Source organism: Maylandia zebra, linkage group LG9, assembly GCF_041146795.1.
Source record: "Maylandia zebra isolate NMK-2024a linkage group LG9, Mzebra_GT3a, whole genome shotgun sequence".
NCBI classification, from domain to species: domain Eukaryota; kingdom Metazoa; phylum Chordata; class Actinopteri; order Cichliformes; family Cichlidae; genus Maylandia; species Maylandia zebra.
Genome location: NC_135175.1, coordinates 24,327,299 through 24,344,008, shown reverse-complemented (window position 1 = coordinate 24,344,008; position 16,710 = coordinate 24,327,299). Strand labels below are relative to the sequence as shown.

The 16,710-nt window shown below is 40.3% G+C and overlaps 1 protein-coding gene across 4 annotated transcripts in view; it reads left to right on the top strand.

The window, feature by feature from the left end:
• Positions 1-3,647: 3,647 nt before the first annotated feature.
• LOC101483340 (phosphatidate phosphatase LPIN2) overlaps positions 3,648-16,710 on the top strand; it is an 18,603-nt gene continuing 5,540 nt past the window's right edge. Inside the window, exons 1-12 of one of the 4 annotated variants that reach the window (XM_076888209.1) lie at positions 3,648-3,765; positions 11,397-11,597; positions 12,943-13,038; positions 13,129-13,427; positions 13,515-13,631; positions 13,779-13,902; positions 13,975-14,449; positions 15,056-15,155; positions 15,297-15,484; positions 16,076-16,169; positions 16,263-16,332; positions 16,414-16,497. In XM_076888209.1, the coding sequence (XP_076744324.1) occupies positions 11,406-11,597; positions 12,943-13,038; positions 13,129-13,427; positions 13,515-13,631; positions 13,779-13,902; positions 13,975-14,449; positions 15,056-15,155; positions 15,297-15,484; positions 16,076-16,169; positions 16,263-16,332; positions 16,414-16,497 (1,839 nt within the window). In that variant the 5' untranslated portion in view covers positions 3,648-3,765; positions 11,397-11,405. Of the gene's footprint in view, positions 3,766-3,915; positions 3,998-8,061; positions 8,153-11,396; positions 11,598-12,942; positions 13,039-13,128; positions 13,428-13,514; positions 13,632-13,778; positions 13,903-13,974; positions 14,450-15,055; positions 15,156-15,296; positions 15,485-16,075; positions 16,170-16,262; positions 16,333-16,413; positions 16,498-16,710 lie in introns of those variants that run through there. The other 3 variants (XM_076888208.1, XM_076888210.1, XM_012917943.4) reach the window with 3 other exon arrangements.

Genomic DNA, 16,710 nt, shown 5'->3' with positions numbered 1-16,710 from the left:
CCGGTCGCAGCAGATGGTCGCCCCTCCCTGAGCCTGGTTCTGCCGGAGGTTTCTTCCTGTTAAAAGGGAGTTTTTCCTTCCCACTGTTGCCAAAGTGCTTGCTCATAGGGGGTCATATGATTGTTGGGTTTTTCTCTGTATCGCCTTGAGGCGACTTATGTTGTGATTTGGCGCTATATAAATAAAATTGAATTGAATTGAATTCAACTGTAGAAAATAAGACCCGAGCATTATGACTGTTTTTAGTGATGATGTCAGAGAAGTAGGACCTCCTTGCACTCCTCAGTTGTAAATTATAATTGTGAAGTTTCTCTTTATAGATGTCATAGTGAACCTGGAGGTTTGTTTTTCTCCATCTGCGCTCAGCTTTCCTACACTCTCTTTTTTCATTTTTCACTAGTGTGGAGTTTCTCCATGGAGACTTTTTCCTTCCAGAGATAACCTTCACCTTAATGGGAGCAATAGTGTCCATTACATTTAACATGTTAGCATTGAAGCTATTGACAAGCTCATTGACTGACCCTCTGGACAGGTCAGGTGTTAATGGGAAGACCTGGTTAAAAATTGCACTACTGTGTTCAGTTATACACCGTTTTGTGATCACTGTTGTTGATATATTTATGTGGGCTGAGATTTTACTTTCAAAGAAAACACAGTAATGATCAGACAGGCCCACATCAGACACAGTAACCTCTGAAATGCTCAGGCCCTTGGAGATCAGTAGGTCAAGAGTGTGTCCTCTATTATGTGTGGCCTCTGTTACATGCTGAGTCAGCCCAAAGTTGCCCAGAGTGTTACTCAGGTCTTTAGTCCCTTTGTCCTGAGGGTTGTCCACATGGATGTTAAAATCCCCAACAATAATTACACAGTCAAAATCAACACAGATCACAGACAGCAGTTCACTGAGGTCATTAAAAAAGTCTGTGCAGTATTTGGGAGGCCTGTAAACATTAAGAAACACAACTTTGGATGGGGCCTTCAGCTGTAAAGCCACATATTCAAAAGACTGAAAACTTCCAGGAGATAGCTGCTTACATTGAAATGATTCATTAAAGACAGCGACCCCCCCCCCCCCCTCCTCTCCTGCTCACCCTGGCCTCACTGATAAAACTGTAGTTAGGAGGGGTCGTCTCGATGAGAACAGCTCCACTGTTACTTTGGTCCAACCAAGTTTCAGTTAAAAACATAAAATCAAGGCTGTGCTCAGTGATTAAATCATTAATTAAAAATGTTTTCCCAGCTAGAGATCTAATGTTTAATAAAGCCAACTTAAGTGTTTTAGAGGTCCCTCGTGTTTGGGAGCAGTCTGTGGCACACAAGGTATGTTTACTATGTCTAAAGATCTTTTAGAGTGCAGCTCTCTGTGTTTTGACCAGGCCACATGTCTCCTGTCACCTAAAAGTACAGAAATTTTAAAACCTTCTAGTAAACAGGGTCCCAGCTTCTCCTGGGAAAAGTCACCACTGCCATAATCCTCGCAGCCCGGACCCTTCACACATCACACATCAGACTGCGGAGACAGGGCATGAAGGTGGTAAGGAGGAACTAAGGGGGGCGAGGCTGGGCAATGTGACTTCGATTGCTCTGTTGAGGGTGGGGCTCGATGGCGAACCTTTGGCCGCTCTGGTGGGGGGTTTATGGGGGATTGGGACGGGGGGTAGATCTGAGCCCAGCATTGACCCACTCCATCATCTCCTCAGTGAATTTCAGGTGTGGGGAGGAGGGAGAAAGGGAGGGGGAGGAGGGTGATGGCCTGTCAGGGGTTTGGGGGACTGGGATTGATGATGACAACACAAACAGAACGACACTACTATAAATGTATCTTCTAAAAACTGGACTTTTACTGAGGCTGGAATTAACTTGGCTTATTTATTCAAATTTCCTTCAGGAAATGTAAAGCAGCTCTTTTACATAACAGACACATCAGTTCTGGAAATCCTTGTGTAAAAAGTGAAGCAAACTGCCTGGTGTTTTATGGGGAAGTGAAACTTGCCACTTCCTTTTCTCGAGCCAGTGGATGCTAGACTAAATTTGTTCCTCCTTAAAATTCATTTATAGAACAGTCTGATGGCACAGGGCCATTGAAATGAGTCTTCACATTCAGTCCAACTTGTGTTGCTTAATATGTATCCTGCTGATGTGTCCTGGAGCAAATCTTTGCTCTGTTGTGACCTCTGACCCCAGAACATAAATTATGGAGAATTGATTTTCCTAACATTTGATCTTTGAAGTATCCACTGAAGAAGAAGTATTAACCTTTAGAAATTAAAATATAACCCGTATGACTGTGCAGATCATCTACACTGATCATGCCTTGTACATTTTGAAACAGTTTCATATGGATTGACTGTTGTTCTATTGAGTGCAGTGTCTCCAGAAATACCGTAGAAACCTCATAAAGTGGAGATTTGATTTTTATGCATCTTTATCCATAGCTTTCTCATTAAAATATGTTTTTTTCTTTAAAATACCTTCAGAAGCTTATGTTCAGAAGACAGATTAAAACTTGAATATTCTTAATTAAGCTGCTTAACATAAAATTTAAGTTAATTTATGTTACCTCTCTGGGGGTACACAGCAAACTGAGGACATTATACTTCAATGCTGTGCTCTTGAGTTATTGTATTACTGTCTAATCCTATAGCAGCTAAGGGATGGATCAAAATAAAACGGTCCATTAACTTCACCAAAAAAGAAAGATTTAAGCCTGATTTTAAAAGCAGAGAGGCTCCCTGTGTCCCCAGCCAAAACTATAGTCTGCACATTTTCTATAACAAGAAATCTAAAATATGGTGTTTCCAGGATTTTTTAATGGGGTAAAAAAGGTGGGAACTGAGAACAAGGTGGGAACATTCATGTAGAAATTGCTGAGCACAATTTTCAGGTTTATTTGTAACCCAGTGTCTTATTGCAGATTTATTGCATAAAAAGAAGTATAACCAAACAGTTTAAACAGAATTCGGTGTGGGTTAATTGTTTTGCAGAGTTGGAAGTTTGGACTTTTTTACTTAATTAAAGGTTCATATACAAATGTCCTAAAGTAAACATGCTCATTATATAGAATGGCACTTTTCACTCATAAACATTACATTGGATTATCATTCTTAATTTATTGACGTGTATGTCACTTTAATGTTGCAGCTGTTGATCACTTTAATGGATAGATTTATAATAATACAGTTATTACAATAATGCTAACATAGAAACTCATAAATAAAGTACAAGTGCATTAAACCTGTACCTTTGTAAAATACTAGCTACATAACTGCTGGTCCTATCCATGACTTCGCCCAATATTGTAGGGCATTGGAGATTGCCAGTCACATTTCAGGGGTGACCTGTGCCACCACATGCCACTCTCTGGACACACCCCTGACCTAAAAGTCATATTCTGGCTATTTTGACAAAATATGGTTGCATTTCTTTTTAGGTTGGGCAGCATAGGCCTATTCTGATACCAAACCTTAATTAAAAAGTATGTGACTTCATTTTGAATCCTTTTGATATTTCTCTAAAAAAAAAGTTGAGGCTGTGCACACCACATTTTACGCAAACTCTCCATTTTACCTCTAAACCTTCTTCCTCTAAACCGACTTCGCTAACCTAATCACCTGACCACCTGCGCTGAAATCACGTGCGGCCTCATGGTCACGTGGTGTGCTCCTTCTCCACTTAGCGGCTGTAGAGGCGGAGAGACTCGGCAAACTGCCGGCGGAGAGGCTGAGTGACGGTGTGTCTCCCTGCGGTGAGCCGGTACTCCAGCAGGTAGGATGATTTAACCGCTCGCTGTCCTCACTGCGCTCATTTAAGAGCTGGGGGAGAATTTAAAGAGGCACAACCTGACTTCCCGAGTTTAAATATTGCCCCGCTGCTGCGGAGTGGTTGAAGGAGACATTTAGCTTGCTTGTATGTAACTAATGAGTCCTGTTTGATTCTGAGTGTCGCTTGTGGACAGTTGATATATCGAGTAGAAGTCAGCCTGTGCAGGATAATGAAGGTTTGTGACGCTAACGCGTTTTGTTAAATTATAATAAGCGCCGGTTTTGTCAGGTTAACCGTCAGCTGTGTCCTTAAACGCCTCATAGGTTTCACTACAGAAATACTAAACTAAAGCTGGGTATTTAGAGACCAGAATTTGAATGTAATCTACAGGTGCACGGAGCCTACTGCTTGGAGTGACTAAATGTCAAACATAATTATTTACAGCTACTTAAACGTGGGAAATTACTAAATTAAAAACAAACAAACAGTTAAAATCATTATTTAATTGAAATAAAGCCCTATTTGAATTTTCAGCTTCAGAAAGTTAAGTGAAAAACACCCATACAGTGTTGCTATGTTTCTTTTATGAATAGGTGAAAGGTTTTAATGAAAACAGATCTTTAACACGACCTTGGTCAAAACAACACCTGGCTGACTCACAATTACGTTGGACAGTTGGATGTAGTGAGCAGTAGGAACGTGCCAAGACAGGGAAAGCTAGATTTGTCCTAATCTTGTAAACAGGATTAACACCTCTTTAAGTCCTGTCACCCCATACAGAGAGACGGGCCAGGATGAGTCCTGGATGTGTATCCAGCCATTTTTGTAATCAACCAAAAAAGTAAAGCTTTTTATTATATTATTGTGTTATATTTGTATTGTGCCATAAGTTACATCATATTAATACAAATTGATTCCTTTGAATGAGGAAGACGCCCACACAAATGCTGACATTTGAGGCAAAAGCCTGTTGGTCTGCTGACTAATTTGCTGATGAGCTGTTTACCATCGTTACCAGTTAGTTTTTATTTAATTATTTTTGGATTTTTGCTGAAAAAGTTAATCATTATATTATATTTTAATTGACATTTCTGATAAGTGACTCATCATTTAGCATTTATGTTACCAATCCTAAGTATTTTATAGTGTTAGCTGTGTGTTTTTGACTCTTTTGGTGGACAAACATGTGTGGCAACGTGGACATTTTATTAATCAAAATGGGTAATCCCTTATTCACAAGGGATTCCACACTGGGTAGTTTCCATATGTTTGATTTGGGGGATTTGTTTGTTACACATCCTGACAGAAGCGATTTATGTCTCATCCCAGAATGGAACCAGAGACCTTTTGCTTGGTTGGTTAATTTGTAAACCTCTGCACTTGATTAATGGTATATTAAATTAAATTAAAGGTATATTTAAAAAATGATAAAGAGATGAATAAATATGAAAATAATTTAGTTCCAGTCCACCTGGAGGTGTAGATTTTTGTACTTGACATTATTCTTAGCATTTTCGCATGTTAAGACCTTTTTTTTTTTTTTTTAATTAAATGTGTATACGTGATTAGTTGTCCTGAATAGTCTTTCTGTTGTTTTTAAATGTCTCCCACTGGCAGAATAGCAGAGGTGTAAAGATTGTGAAACTGTGACTGAAATTGTGTTAATAAAAATATCAGAATGATGCTACTCTGTTTGTGCAAAGACTTCCTGCTAAGTTGAGGTTTTCTTACGTGACATGCGCACACGTGCTGTCTGCTCAAGAGCTGTCTGCCATATTGGATGAGATACGATCACTGGTTGCTAAGGAAATGCGTATTCCTCAACTAGTTGGCAGTGGTTACTGGAGGCGTCTGGCTGTTGCTTTGGTTGCTAGCAAATTGTTATGGTTATGTTTGTTTCTTTGTCTGCAAATACACTCAAACAACTAGCCCAGTGGTAGCAAAATTTGGAAAAAGTACGACACAGATGAGAAATGGAGAAAGTTCCCCTAGTAGACAAGTTCGTCACTTACATTAAACTATGACCGCAGCAGTACGCTAGCGACCAAACCAATCACAAGGAGCTTTTTGGCCAACTTGTTGGGAAATACAGGTTTTTCCCTATCGACAGGTGGTTGCAAGGGAGTCACTAACCAGTCTAACTAACCAGGGCTTGCGTGACTGGAATGTTAGCATTTTCCAAGTGGCTGCCATCAACCTCTGGGAACCATGGTTAGCGAATACAATTTTTCCATCATGACCAGTGGTTGCAAGATGATTGCAGACCAGTCTAGGCCTGTGTGTTCATTTACATATGATTTGGCACGTGCAGTGCTGCTCTCTGAAATCCATTCATTTCTATTGCTTGCGCTGCACAATAATGGTTTCTTGCTGCGCAGTGCCAGCGTGGCGTACTCAGGGATGTGTGGTCAAAGTTTGACCTAGTTCGACTGTACCTTTGCCTGACCAATTAAAAACAAGTCTAGAAGACTATGAAGAAAGCATGTGCGTATCCGAGTTTGGTGAACTTTTTGACACACATTTACGTGGATGGATGGATGGATGGATAGATAGATAGATTGATTGATTTAATACAACACAAACTCTTGTAGAGGATACAAAGTCAAAGAGAGACATGTTTTGAAATGACAAGGACCAGGTGTATCTAGTACACGTAGAGCAGCCGCAAAAAATGACATACAAGCAGAGCGCAGCGGCTAGCGCAACACAAACTGTCCTTCGCTCTAGCTAGCGGTCAGCGCAGCACATGCCCTCTGCCCTCTCGCTCTTTCATGTCTGTAAACACTCTCCTGATGACTTTATGGACTCAATCTCTAGTTTCACATCATAGTGAATAAAATGTTAAGTCCATATTGAAAATTATGTTTTAGTTTTGTTTTTTTGGTTGTATCTGACAAGTTGTTGGGCAACAACTTATCAGTTACAAGCTGAAATGAGTGTACAGTTTCACATCCTTGTTCACCTCTTGCTTGCCACATCTAGTTTTAGAACATATGTGTATTCATAAAGGCACTTTGTAGAACAATAGAGGATGTCCATCTTTTATGCTGTTGGTAGGTATGAAGCAAATCATGAGTTTGGGTAGTTTTTTAATCACCTCCTAGTGGAAAATAAGGCTCCATATTGTTTTTGATTTGTATATTCTTATGTTCTGAATGAATTCAGTTAATTTCAAGTCTGCACACTTTGGCCCCCCAGCTGTACAGAACATCATACCATTCTATCTTTAATGTGGGAACCTATGAGCTAGTCTGCGGCCAAATTCTCTGGGGATATCAGCCAGTATTTTCAGACTTTCAGTGCAGCCTGGGGATATCTGGGCCAAGACTTAACTTTCTGTCTGCAGGGAGAAAGCTTAGAGAAAAACTAATAAAGAGCTAGAGTATGGTGGCCAGTAAAGTAAATTGACAGTTTACCTACATGCAACCAGAGCCTGTTTAAATGTCACTAGGCTTTTGTACTTTTAATACATACCAGAATAATCAAATGTCTTGCCCCATATCTACATTCTGCAAATTCACATGCACATCTGTTTATAGAGCTTATGATGTGTGTGACGGAAGTGCTGTGGGAGTTGAACTCATTCTAAATTTGGTCATGTGCATTGCAGATAAAGCAGACGGTGGTCAACAGCACTCAACAGGGAGCTCTGATTGTTGTTTTTGTGTTCTCATCTAGACACTTCTGTTTTGAACACAACACGAGCGTTGCAGTTTTCAGGGTACAGCTTGCTTTGGTTGACAGTAGGACAGGAAGTCACAGGATATTACAGGAACTCTGTGCACACAGTGTAATGCTGTTATCGTATCATTAAACACCACGCAACATTCAGTAACCTTTGTGGTCTTCTCAGCACTGAACACCCAAGTTTGAGATACATTGCTGGTATTCTATATACATTCATGGTTTCCATAGAATGAGTAACGGCTATCTATGTCTTGTGCCAACAGATCAGATTTAGTTTAGTCCATGACCTACATTTGCATTCTTAAATATGAAATATTTGGATGGTGATGTGCTCTGGCACCTGTTGTTCTGCATAGTTTTTTCACATTTTGTAGAGCAAATTATTATTCAAACCAAAATCCATTGGATCAAAGTGTTCCCTGAGGGTGTTTTGCACTGCTTGTAGACACATTTCAAGCACAGGTTGTCCGTGACTGGGGGCCTGGTGCTGGATTATGTAAGCGTTTTAGCTAAGGCCTGGGGTAATTTTTCCCTCAGTGCATGTAGAAAGGTCAGAGGAGCTGTGCTGCATGGCACAAACCAGGAGCAGGCTGCTTGAGGAGGACAAGGGGGGTAAAGGAGGAGGGAGCACATGGAGTCCTCAGGAAGGACACCTGTAGAGCAGCAGGACCAGCGTCTGCACCTGAAGTCCCTCTGGACTCTAGTGAGTTGGGGTGCTGCTTTGACTTCTGTCTTACTGAATAGTATGAGCAAAGGTGGACTTTTTCACCTTTACTCATTTTATAATAAGAGTAAAGGTTGGTGTTTGTGTTTTTGTGGTCATTTATTTAAGAAATGCAGGAGAGAAACTGATGGATCTGTGAATGATACTGTGTTTATTTATTGGTCAGTCTGTATATCATTATTTCACTTGACTGTTGAGTCAGTGGAAAGGGAGAGTGAGGAAAATTTGTGTAAGACAACAGAAATGTATTGAATTTTCATTGATAACGAGGAATATTAGAAGGTGAAATTAGATTCTATAGAAAAATTAGTTGATTAAGAAAAGGGATTAAGTTTTCCTTCCTTGCTTTTTCCAGCCAGTTCACTGTGTGATCAGCTTCCCAGTAGGTATCTTATCTAATGTGAATATATCTACTCTTGTAAACCTGCTCCAGTCCTTTAATCCTAACTTCATTTTACTTTCTGCTGCAATCACTAAACATCTTTACGCTATCTTTAGGTTAGGTTCATGATACTGATGAAAAGGTCCTGATGTGCAGAATTAATGGCTGTAGATATGACTGGATCTCCAAAGGACCACATTTTGCGTTTTTAATCATTTTCAGCTATTATCAGCAGATTGTAGTTCGCTGAGTATGTTTTTGGTCTAATGTCTAATCGCATTAGAGTTTAATTGGAACACTGGCTGCCGGTCTTAGAGGCTGAATGGTTTCAAAGTCCAAGCAGCTGGTAAGCATCTCGCATCTAGTCTCTTAATTGTTGTCCCAAACACAACACAATAACACATTTTTTTTTTTTTTTAACCATTTAGGCCACACAAATATGAGAACTCCTTATCTGCATGTCATGTTTCCTGTTGCAAACCCATACATTAAAGCATCTGAACTCACATTAAACCGCAGTAATTGTAGGTGCTGAGCAACATGAGAACATATAATGACAATTGTACGACTTCGACTTACGTCCTGAAGGGATGAAATAAGGTTCAGTAAATACAAATTTGAGCTCTGAAAACATGGCCTTTGTTTGCTGTGGTGTTACGAACGTACATGAGAAAAGCAGGAAACCCCAAAACTGCATTAGCCGGAGTAATGACGTAATGTAACCTGGAAGTGTAATGTGATAGCTTGTGTACGAGGGACGCATGAGACAGTTCTGATAAATGTAACCACAACTGATTTTGTCAGTGATCTGAGTCAATGACATTGTATTTTTACATTGTCGTAGTGTTGTGTGTTGTTGTGTAAGAAGTTTCTTTTATTCATTGTTTACTCAATCTAGATTTAAAACTTACACACCGTTTAAAATGTTTAAATCAAAGGCATTAACCCTATTTTACAGTAAATGCAATAAAATAAAATTAGTGTTGAAATCACTGCATATTATTTAAGTTAGAAATATCCTTAAAATGCATTTGGTGGGTTTTTCTGAAGTGACTTTTGTGATTATAAACAGCATAGGCCAGAGTTCACCTTCAAACCTTTTAACCTAATCCACTTGGGTGTGAACTCTTTGTCCATATACACATCATGTTTGAGCTACGATGAGTCCATAAATTGTAAATTTTATGCTTTTATTTTAAACTTTTAAACCATCACAGTACAAGAATTGTGTACTGCAGTGGTGGTAAGTTGCAGTTCTTACTTAGTTGTAATATATCCGACTGTCCACAGTACAGAGTCCTATTACACTGACTGACTTGTGCTTTATTATGCAAGCTAATACAGGGGTTGTGTTCATGGAAGACCTCGACTGAGAAATATCTTATTACATTTGGATTCAGGGATAATGTTGTTGTATGAATACCAGTAGAAAAGGGATCCCGCTGTGTTAACAGTTTACAGTTGACACAGTTTGGACTCGTGCTGCACTGCCTCTGTATTGGGTTATCTTTCAGCACCAGTAGATAGAAAACCATCAGGTCACAAATCAAATTCATCTAATGCAAAAAGGTTTTGCCTCATCTGGCCGTCTCTCCAGCCACAGCAAATGATATTGAATCGTCAGCCGGATGGACTATGTCAATGATCTTTGGGTTGTGTTTCAAGTTAGATTCCCCAAACTTTACCAGCTCATGAGTACCACCTTTTCACATCTTATTATTATTGTTATTCTCTTTCAGAGGTCCTTATTGTAATAAGGGACGCGTTGTAGTGTCCTTTCGACTATTCTTTGAGATTCATAGCACAAAATGAAAACAAAGAACAAAAAAAGAATGATTTTACTTTGCTTAGCTTTGAGTCAGCAGACATGAATGACCTGAAACATTCAGAGAAGATTAATAATATGGCTGTTAATGACATGTCATTATAGCATTGATAAACTCTGGTAGAAATAAAAATGACTGCTTAACCACTGAGTCAAAATACCAGAAATGTTTTTCTAAAGTGATCTGTGACTAATATAAAATGCATTCCTCATGTCCCCTTCAACAATAAAAGGTGATGAAGCAGACATGAGGATTTAAAGATGAGAGAATAATATAATTATATGTATTTAAGGCTTCAGTGCTGGTGATGATTAGTGAGTATGATGTGCATAAAAAGTACAGAAATGTTAGTAAAAATAAAAAAGTTATGAATATCAATAAAAATACAATTGTGCTACCAGTGTGTAACAATACATTTTATTTTCATTGTAGCATTTTTTTTGAATTCTTAATTAACCTAAATTTGAGGTTTTATCACTCCTTTTTCCTCTAACAAAGTCAGGCTGACATGTCAGACAGGTTTCGCTTGTTTATGTAAAACTGTACATAAAACTATCACAGATTTATTGCTAGCTGTACAAACTGTACAAAGGTCTTTTCTAACTGCTTAGGATTGTTATGTTGTTAACACTCAAACTGGTTACAGAGAGATTAACTAGATGTGACCCAAGTTGGGTCCCATTGATTGTAACTTCTGCTCCTTGTGGACACAGAAACACTTTCAAAAACGTGCTCTCTGGTCAATTCTACATCAGCTGCCTCGGTGCTGTATCTGAGGCACTGATTAAGTCTCGATCGCCTAGGACTCTTTAAGAAAATGGGACAGAGCCACTGTGTTTAGGGACTGGCATGCATTTCCTTTGCAGGCTATTCTGAACAACAGGGGCCTCACGACAGGAACCATGTCCTAGAAAGACACAAAAATGACCTCATGATTTTATTCTGCTGTTAATCCAGACAATATAAGGGGTTGGAAGGTAAAGTGTAAATTAACGAAAGCTATTTTTGCTGACAGGTGAACACCATGAACTATGTGGGGCAGCTGGCAGGCCAGGTGCTGGTGACAGTAAAGGAGCTCTATAAAGGGATCAATCAGGCCACTCTCTCAGGCTGCATTGACGTGATTGTGGTCCGACAGCCCGATGGGACGTTCCAGTGCTCTCCTTTCCACGTCCGCTTTGGAAAACTGGGGGTGCTGCGCTCCAGGGAGAAAGTAGTGAGTGTCTGCTTCAAGTAGAAGTGCACAGGTGTAAAAATCTGCAAATGTGTGCGGTGAATTTAAATGAAAGCGTGCTTGCTCTGCTCTGAAGGAAATATTTGAACCTAAACATTTCGGTATCCTGGAGCAGATTTTAAAATAAATGTAAAACATGTCTGTTTAAATGTTAACAAAAACGACCATAGAAATGTTTTTAGATAGATCATAGATCATAATGGCTAATTTTATATTATGTGGGGTGTCCAAGGTTGCACAATGAACCTGTGTGTTATCAAGAAGCTGCACAATAGATTTTCTGGTCATCTGACTGCTCTTTGCCTCTCTCTTTCCATCTCAACCACATTATCATCCAATCCACTCTCTGCTTCTAACAAGAGCACACTGCACTCTCTCTATTTATAGCCTCTGTATAGTGGGTAACTGAGGATGGAGACAGAATACATAGACTAAAGCTCAATTCAGCCTCTTATTCCCAGCTGATCGAGCTTCATCCTCTTCAAAAACCTTGTCTTACATATAGAATAAGCCCGTCTGTTGTAGACTTGCAGGAAGGACTGACAGGAACAGGAAGTAGTCTGTGGTTGACTGAAGATGTTTTCACTTACTCTGTAAATCACAGAAAGGTTTAAAACATTTCTTACTACAAACCAAGCAGGAAAAAATAGAACAGGTGTTAAATGCCCTGCACCGTGTGACAATTTAAAGGTGCTGGGAGTCACTTAATCAGCACAGCTGAGTTTAAAGTAGAAGAGAATTATGAAAAACATTTTTTTCATGGTTTAAAGAACAGGTTATTTCCAGTATTGGAGCAGATCAATGGAAAATTAAAAAATGAAAACCTTTATTTGAGTCCCTGGGTTCCTTCTGGAATTCCATGCATTTGTTTATGAGATCATCAGTGCCTCTGCTGATTCCCTGCACTGAGCACCAATACTTGAAGATGGCTTAAAAATGGAGGCCAATAATCACTAAAATCAGCAGATGACTGGATACCAGGAAAACACAGCTAACATTAACATTAGCAGGAGAAACACAGTTGTTTTTTCTTTAGTCTGACCAACTTTTGGTGAATGCGTGAAACAGAGCACTTACTGTACTTCACTGAACACACTTGGGTGTTAATACCAATAATTTGGGGGATTTAATGCTGAGAGCCTTTATGGCTTGTTTGTTTTAAATAATGGGCAGAAGTCATGGCGAGTAGTTTTCTCTGTGGCTTAACTCTAAAGCTTCTGTGACGACATGCATATTGTGCTTTTCTCATTAGGGTTTGGTAAAAAAATCTGAGGCCATCTGAGGAGAACAGAGTTTAAGCATCTTTTGAAATGTTGTTTGACTGCAGATTGATATAGAGATCAATGGAGAACCTGTGGAGCTACACATGAAGCTTGGAGACAATGGAGAGGCCTTCTTTGTCCAGGAGACGGAGCAGAATAATGTGAATTTTACCCACATAATATGAATAAAATTGAGCTGAATTATCTATCGTTGCTCTTTGTACATGTATTTATTTTTTTCTCTGAAACAGGAGATTGTTCCAGCCCATTTGGTGACCTCACCTATCCCTACAGAAGAGCCTCTGTTCAGGAGCAGAGAATCCAGATGTGGGGGAACAACAGCAGAGACCAGCCAGCCCCTCAGTCTGGAAGAGCCAGTCTCTGTAAACCTCCACCCCTGCTCCAATTCAGCTGGTAAAAAGAAGAAGAGACGCAGGAGAAAGCACAAAGCTGAGCCACGTAAGGAGGAGCAAACGACGGCGTCTGCAGCCGGGGAGCTGGAGCTGTGTGATCTCAGTTCAGATGAAGAGCAAAATGCACAGAGTGGACGGTGAGGAGACATGTTTACTCTGAAAATTGAAATTTGACCTGTTCTTCAATGTAACTAAATTATTCATTTGTTGTTTCCTGTCCTCAGAGCATCTTCACTGTCTGCAATGAAGGAAAATATGGACCACAGACAGCATTCCCCACTCACCGCCCTTGAATGGGACAGCTACCCATTCTCTGATGGCGACTGGTCGCCCTGCACTACGTATGGCCTTTTCTGTTTCGTCCATTCAGATGTTTACAGAGTTCCTACAAGCAGAAAGATCAAACACTTACACATTAAATCAGACTGGGCTGAATAAAACAAATTATTCCTACAGCATCATTAGAGCTTTTATTTTTCTTATATCAGGGAGGTGCCTGAGCCCATGTCACCGAAGAGTGACTCGGAGCTGATGGTGAAGCCGTCAGAGAGCATGCTCAGGACTGAGTCGCACATGCAGTGGACCTGGGGGGAATTTCCAGAATCTACCAGGGTAAGAGTCTAAAACTTGGACTAGTGCTAGTTCATATCATTCAGAATTCTAAAAGCTATTTATTGTGTTCAGGTCAACAAAAAGGAAAAATGGGAGCCAAAGACTTTGACCATCACTCCCTCAGAGAACACACACTTCAGGGTTATTTTGAGCTCTGAAGCCATGGAGGAAGAGTCCAGAGGAGGACGGGGAACAACAGATCCCGTTTGCAGTATTGTAAAACCTGAGCCCCGAACCATCAAACCTGATGAATGTAGCTGCAAAGCGCAGCCCCCTGCTGCTTCATCACATGGTGCAAACAATACAGAACCCAAGCCAGACCTTTCAAGTTTGATATCGAGCAGCTTTACACCAGAGCCCTGCCCAAGCAATGCTGACCTCAGTGCAAAAAATGCAAGCAAGGCCAGGTGGACATCTTCATCTCCCAGCCGCCAGGACAGCAGCTCGACTGCCAGCGCAGGTAGTAACCAGACCGGAGACTCTACAGCTGTTTGTCCTGATCCAAGTGCCAATTCAAAAGCCACCGACTCACCCATCAAGAGAAGGGGTAACACTTTTACCTTAATCTGAAAATGTCATATATACTAAAGGAATTTGTTTAAACCTACAGATTTAATATAGAAAAGTTTAAACAAATCATTAGCAGGAGAAAGCTTTCCTGCAATTTCTGATGCAGAAGCATGTCTTCTTAGAAGTGTGGGAGAATTGTTTAGATGAGGAGGAGGGAGGCTTTGAATCTTTCATTTCATTTTATTACAAAGAGAGGTCCTCCCTTACTTGGTCCCCCCTGGCACAGTATAATATTAATCACAAGGATAAGAAAAGACTACAAAAAGAGACCCAGCAGTTCCCTGTTTTTGAGAGAAGAGCTACTAATAAACTGTTAAATCGGTCCCTGAAAATGTAAAGCAAATATCATAAGAAACAATCCATAAAAATAAGTCCAAGATGAGAAAAAGTTGAGAATTTTTCAGAGACACTCTTTCTGACTTGAACCCATTCAGAGTATGTGAATGCTGACAGGAAGGATGTGGTTTCTGTTCCGGCCTGAGTTCATACTCTGTCTGGGGCTGCATTTTGTATGCGAAAGTGAAGTGAAAAAAAAAAGTCAGCAATTTCAAAGAAGTCAACCCTTTGTTTTCATTTCACAAAGTTGTGAGGAAGAGGAGCCAACATCAGGGACCAGAAGATATTTACCTGGAAGACCTCACCGCACTCGAGCCTGACGTTGCTGCCCGGTACTTCCCAAAAAGGTACATACCTGGAAACCCTTTCAGCTACCCTGTTCTGTCCTGCACCCTTAGACATGGTGAAATAAACACTGTATACTTTTGAAACACAAATATGAAAACTACTTTCTGATTTTAGTGTCTAAACCTGCACTCTTGTTTCAGTGAGTCAGAACAGGTCAATAAACACTGGGTGGAGACAGGACAACGCTCTGGATCCCAGTCACCCCAGTCAGTGGGGAGTGCAGCAGCAGACAGTGGCACTGAGTGTCTGTCTGACTCTGCTGGAGACCTGCCTGATGTCACACTGTCACTGTGTGGAGGCGTCGGTGAGAACTCGGAGATCTCTAAAGGTAGCTGTAGCTTTCCCTCCCTGGAAGTCTGACTCTGACACCTTGTGCTTGTGCCCTCTGGATTACGTGCTGGATCTCTGCCAGTGTGTCATTTTCACTTTGGGGAGGTTGAAGGCAGGCAAATCTGGTGTGTAGGGCAGGCCAGCACCCAATGACATGCACCGTCACTCTAAATGTTGTCAAGATGTTACAGTAGAACTCCTTTAGCAGGAATAACCGTCTCACCCTGAAGGACAAAGTCATTGTACGCAGCCGTGAATGTCGAAAAACAGCGAGCATGCTCCTGGTTGCACTTGTTACCTGTTGACCTGCCTTTAGCCTCTTGAGCTAAAAATTGAAGGTTTATAGCCAAGGACACATGTTTAACACAGAAGTTTATGTTTGAGGAAAATGCAGATGTGCAAGAGGTCAAACTTTAATTTTCCATATCGGTTATTAAACTTGTGCGAAACAAATAAAGCTTTGAATTATTTTGAAAAGAAAAGCAGGGTATATATGTTTTTCACTTACAGCTCCTCTGCAATATTAGTTTGCAGTATGGGTTGGCATCTTTATTTTTAGTGTGGCTCACGATGCTCTCTTTTCTTCCAGAAAAATTCATGGAGCACATCATAACCTACAATGACTTTGCAGAGAATCCAGCAATTATTGATAATCCTAATTTGGTGGTCAGAATTGCAAACAGGTGAGTCCTCCTGCTAACCAACAGGTGCACTGTTTCATCAATGTTTTTTATAATCTTTGGAACATCCAGGTGTTATACCTCCTTATATTTCAGGTATTATAACTGGACACTGGCAGCACCATTGATACTCAGTATGCAAGCTTTCCAGAAGAACCTGCCAAAGGTATCCTTTAGTGTAAAGTCTTAAGATTTATCTGCTTACATCTGCACACTTATACATATGCTTCTGTTGTTTGACTGACAGGCTACAGAGGAGGCCTGGGTGAAGGAGAAAATGCCAAAAAAGTCGGGACGCTGGTGGTTCTGGAGAAAGAGCAGCGTGAAGCAGGTGTGTTTCTATGAAATTAATAACTTCTTACTTTTTATGTAACACTCCTATTTTCGAGTGTAGCGGGCAGTAATCAATAGCTTTGAATTGTAAATGACGTGAGTTAGATGAGAAACAGGTTACCTAAATGCATCAGTAACCATTACATCACTCACTTCTTTGCATCATTATGTAAAGACTCTTCACTACCTTATGAAACAAACTTTTACTGCA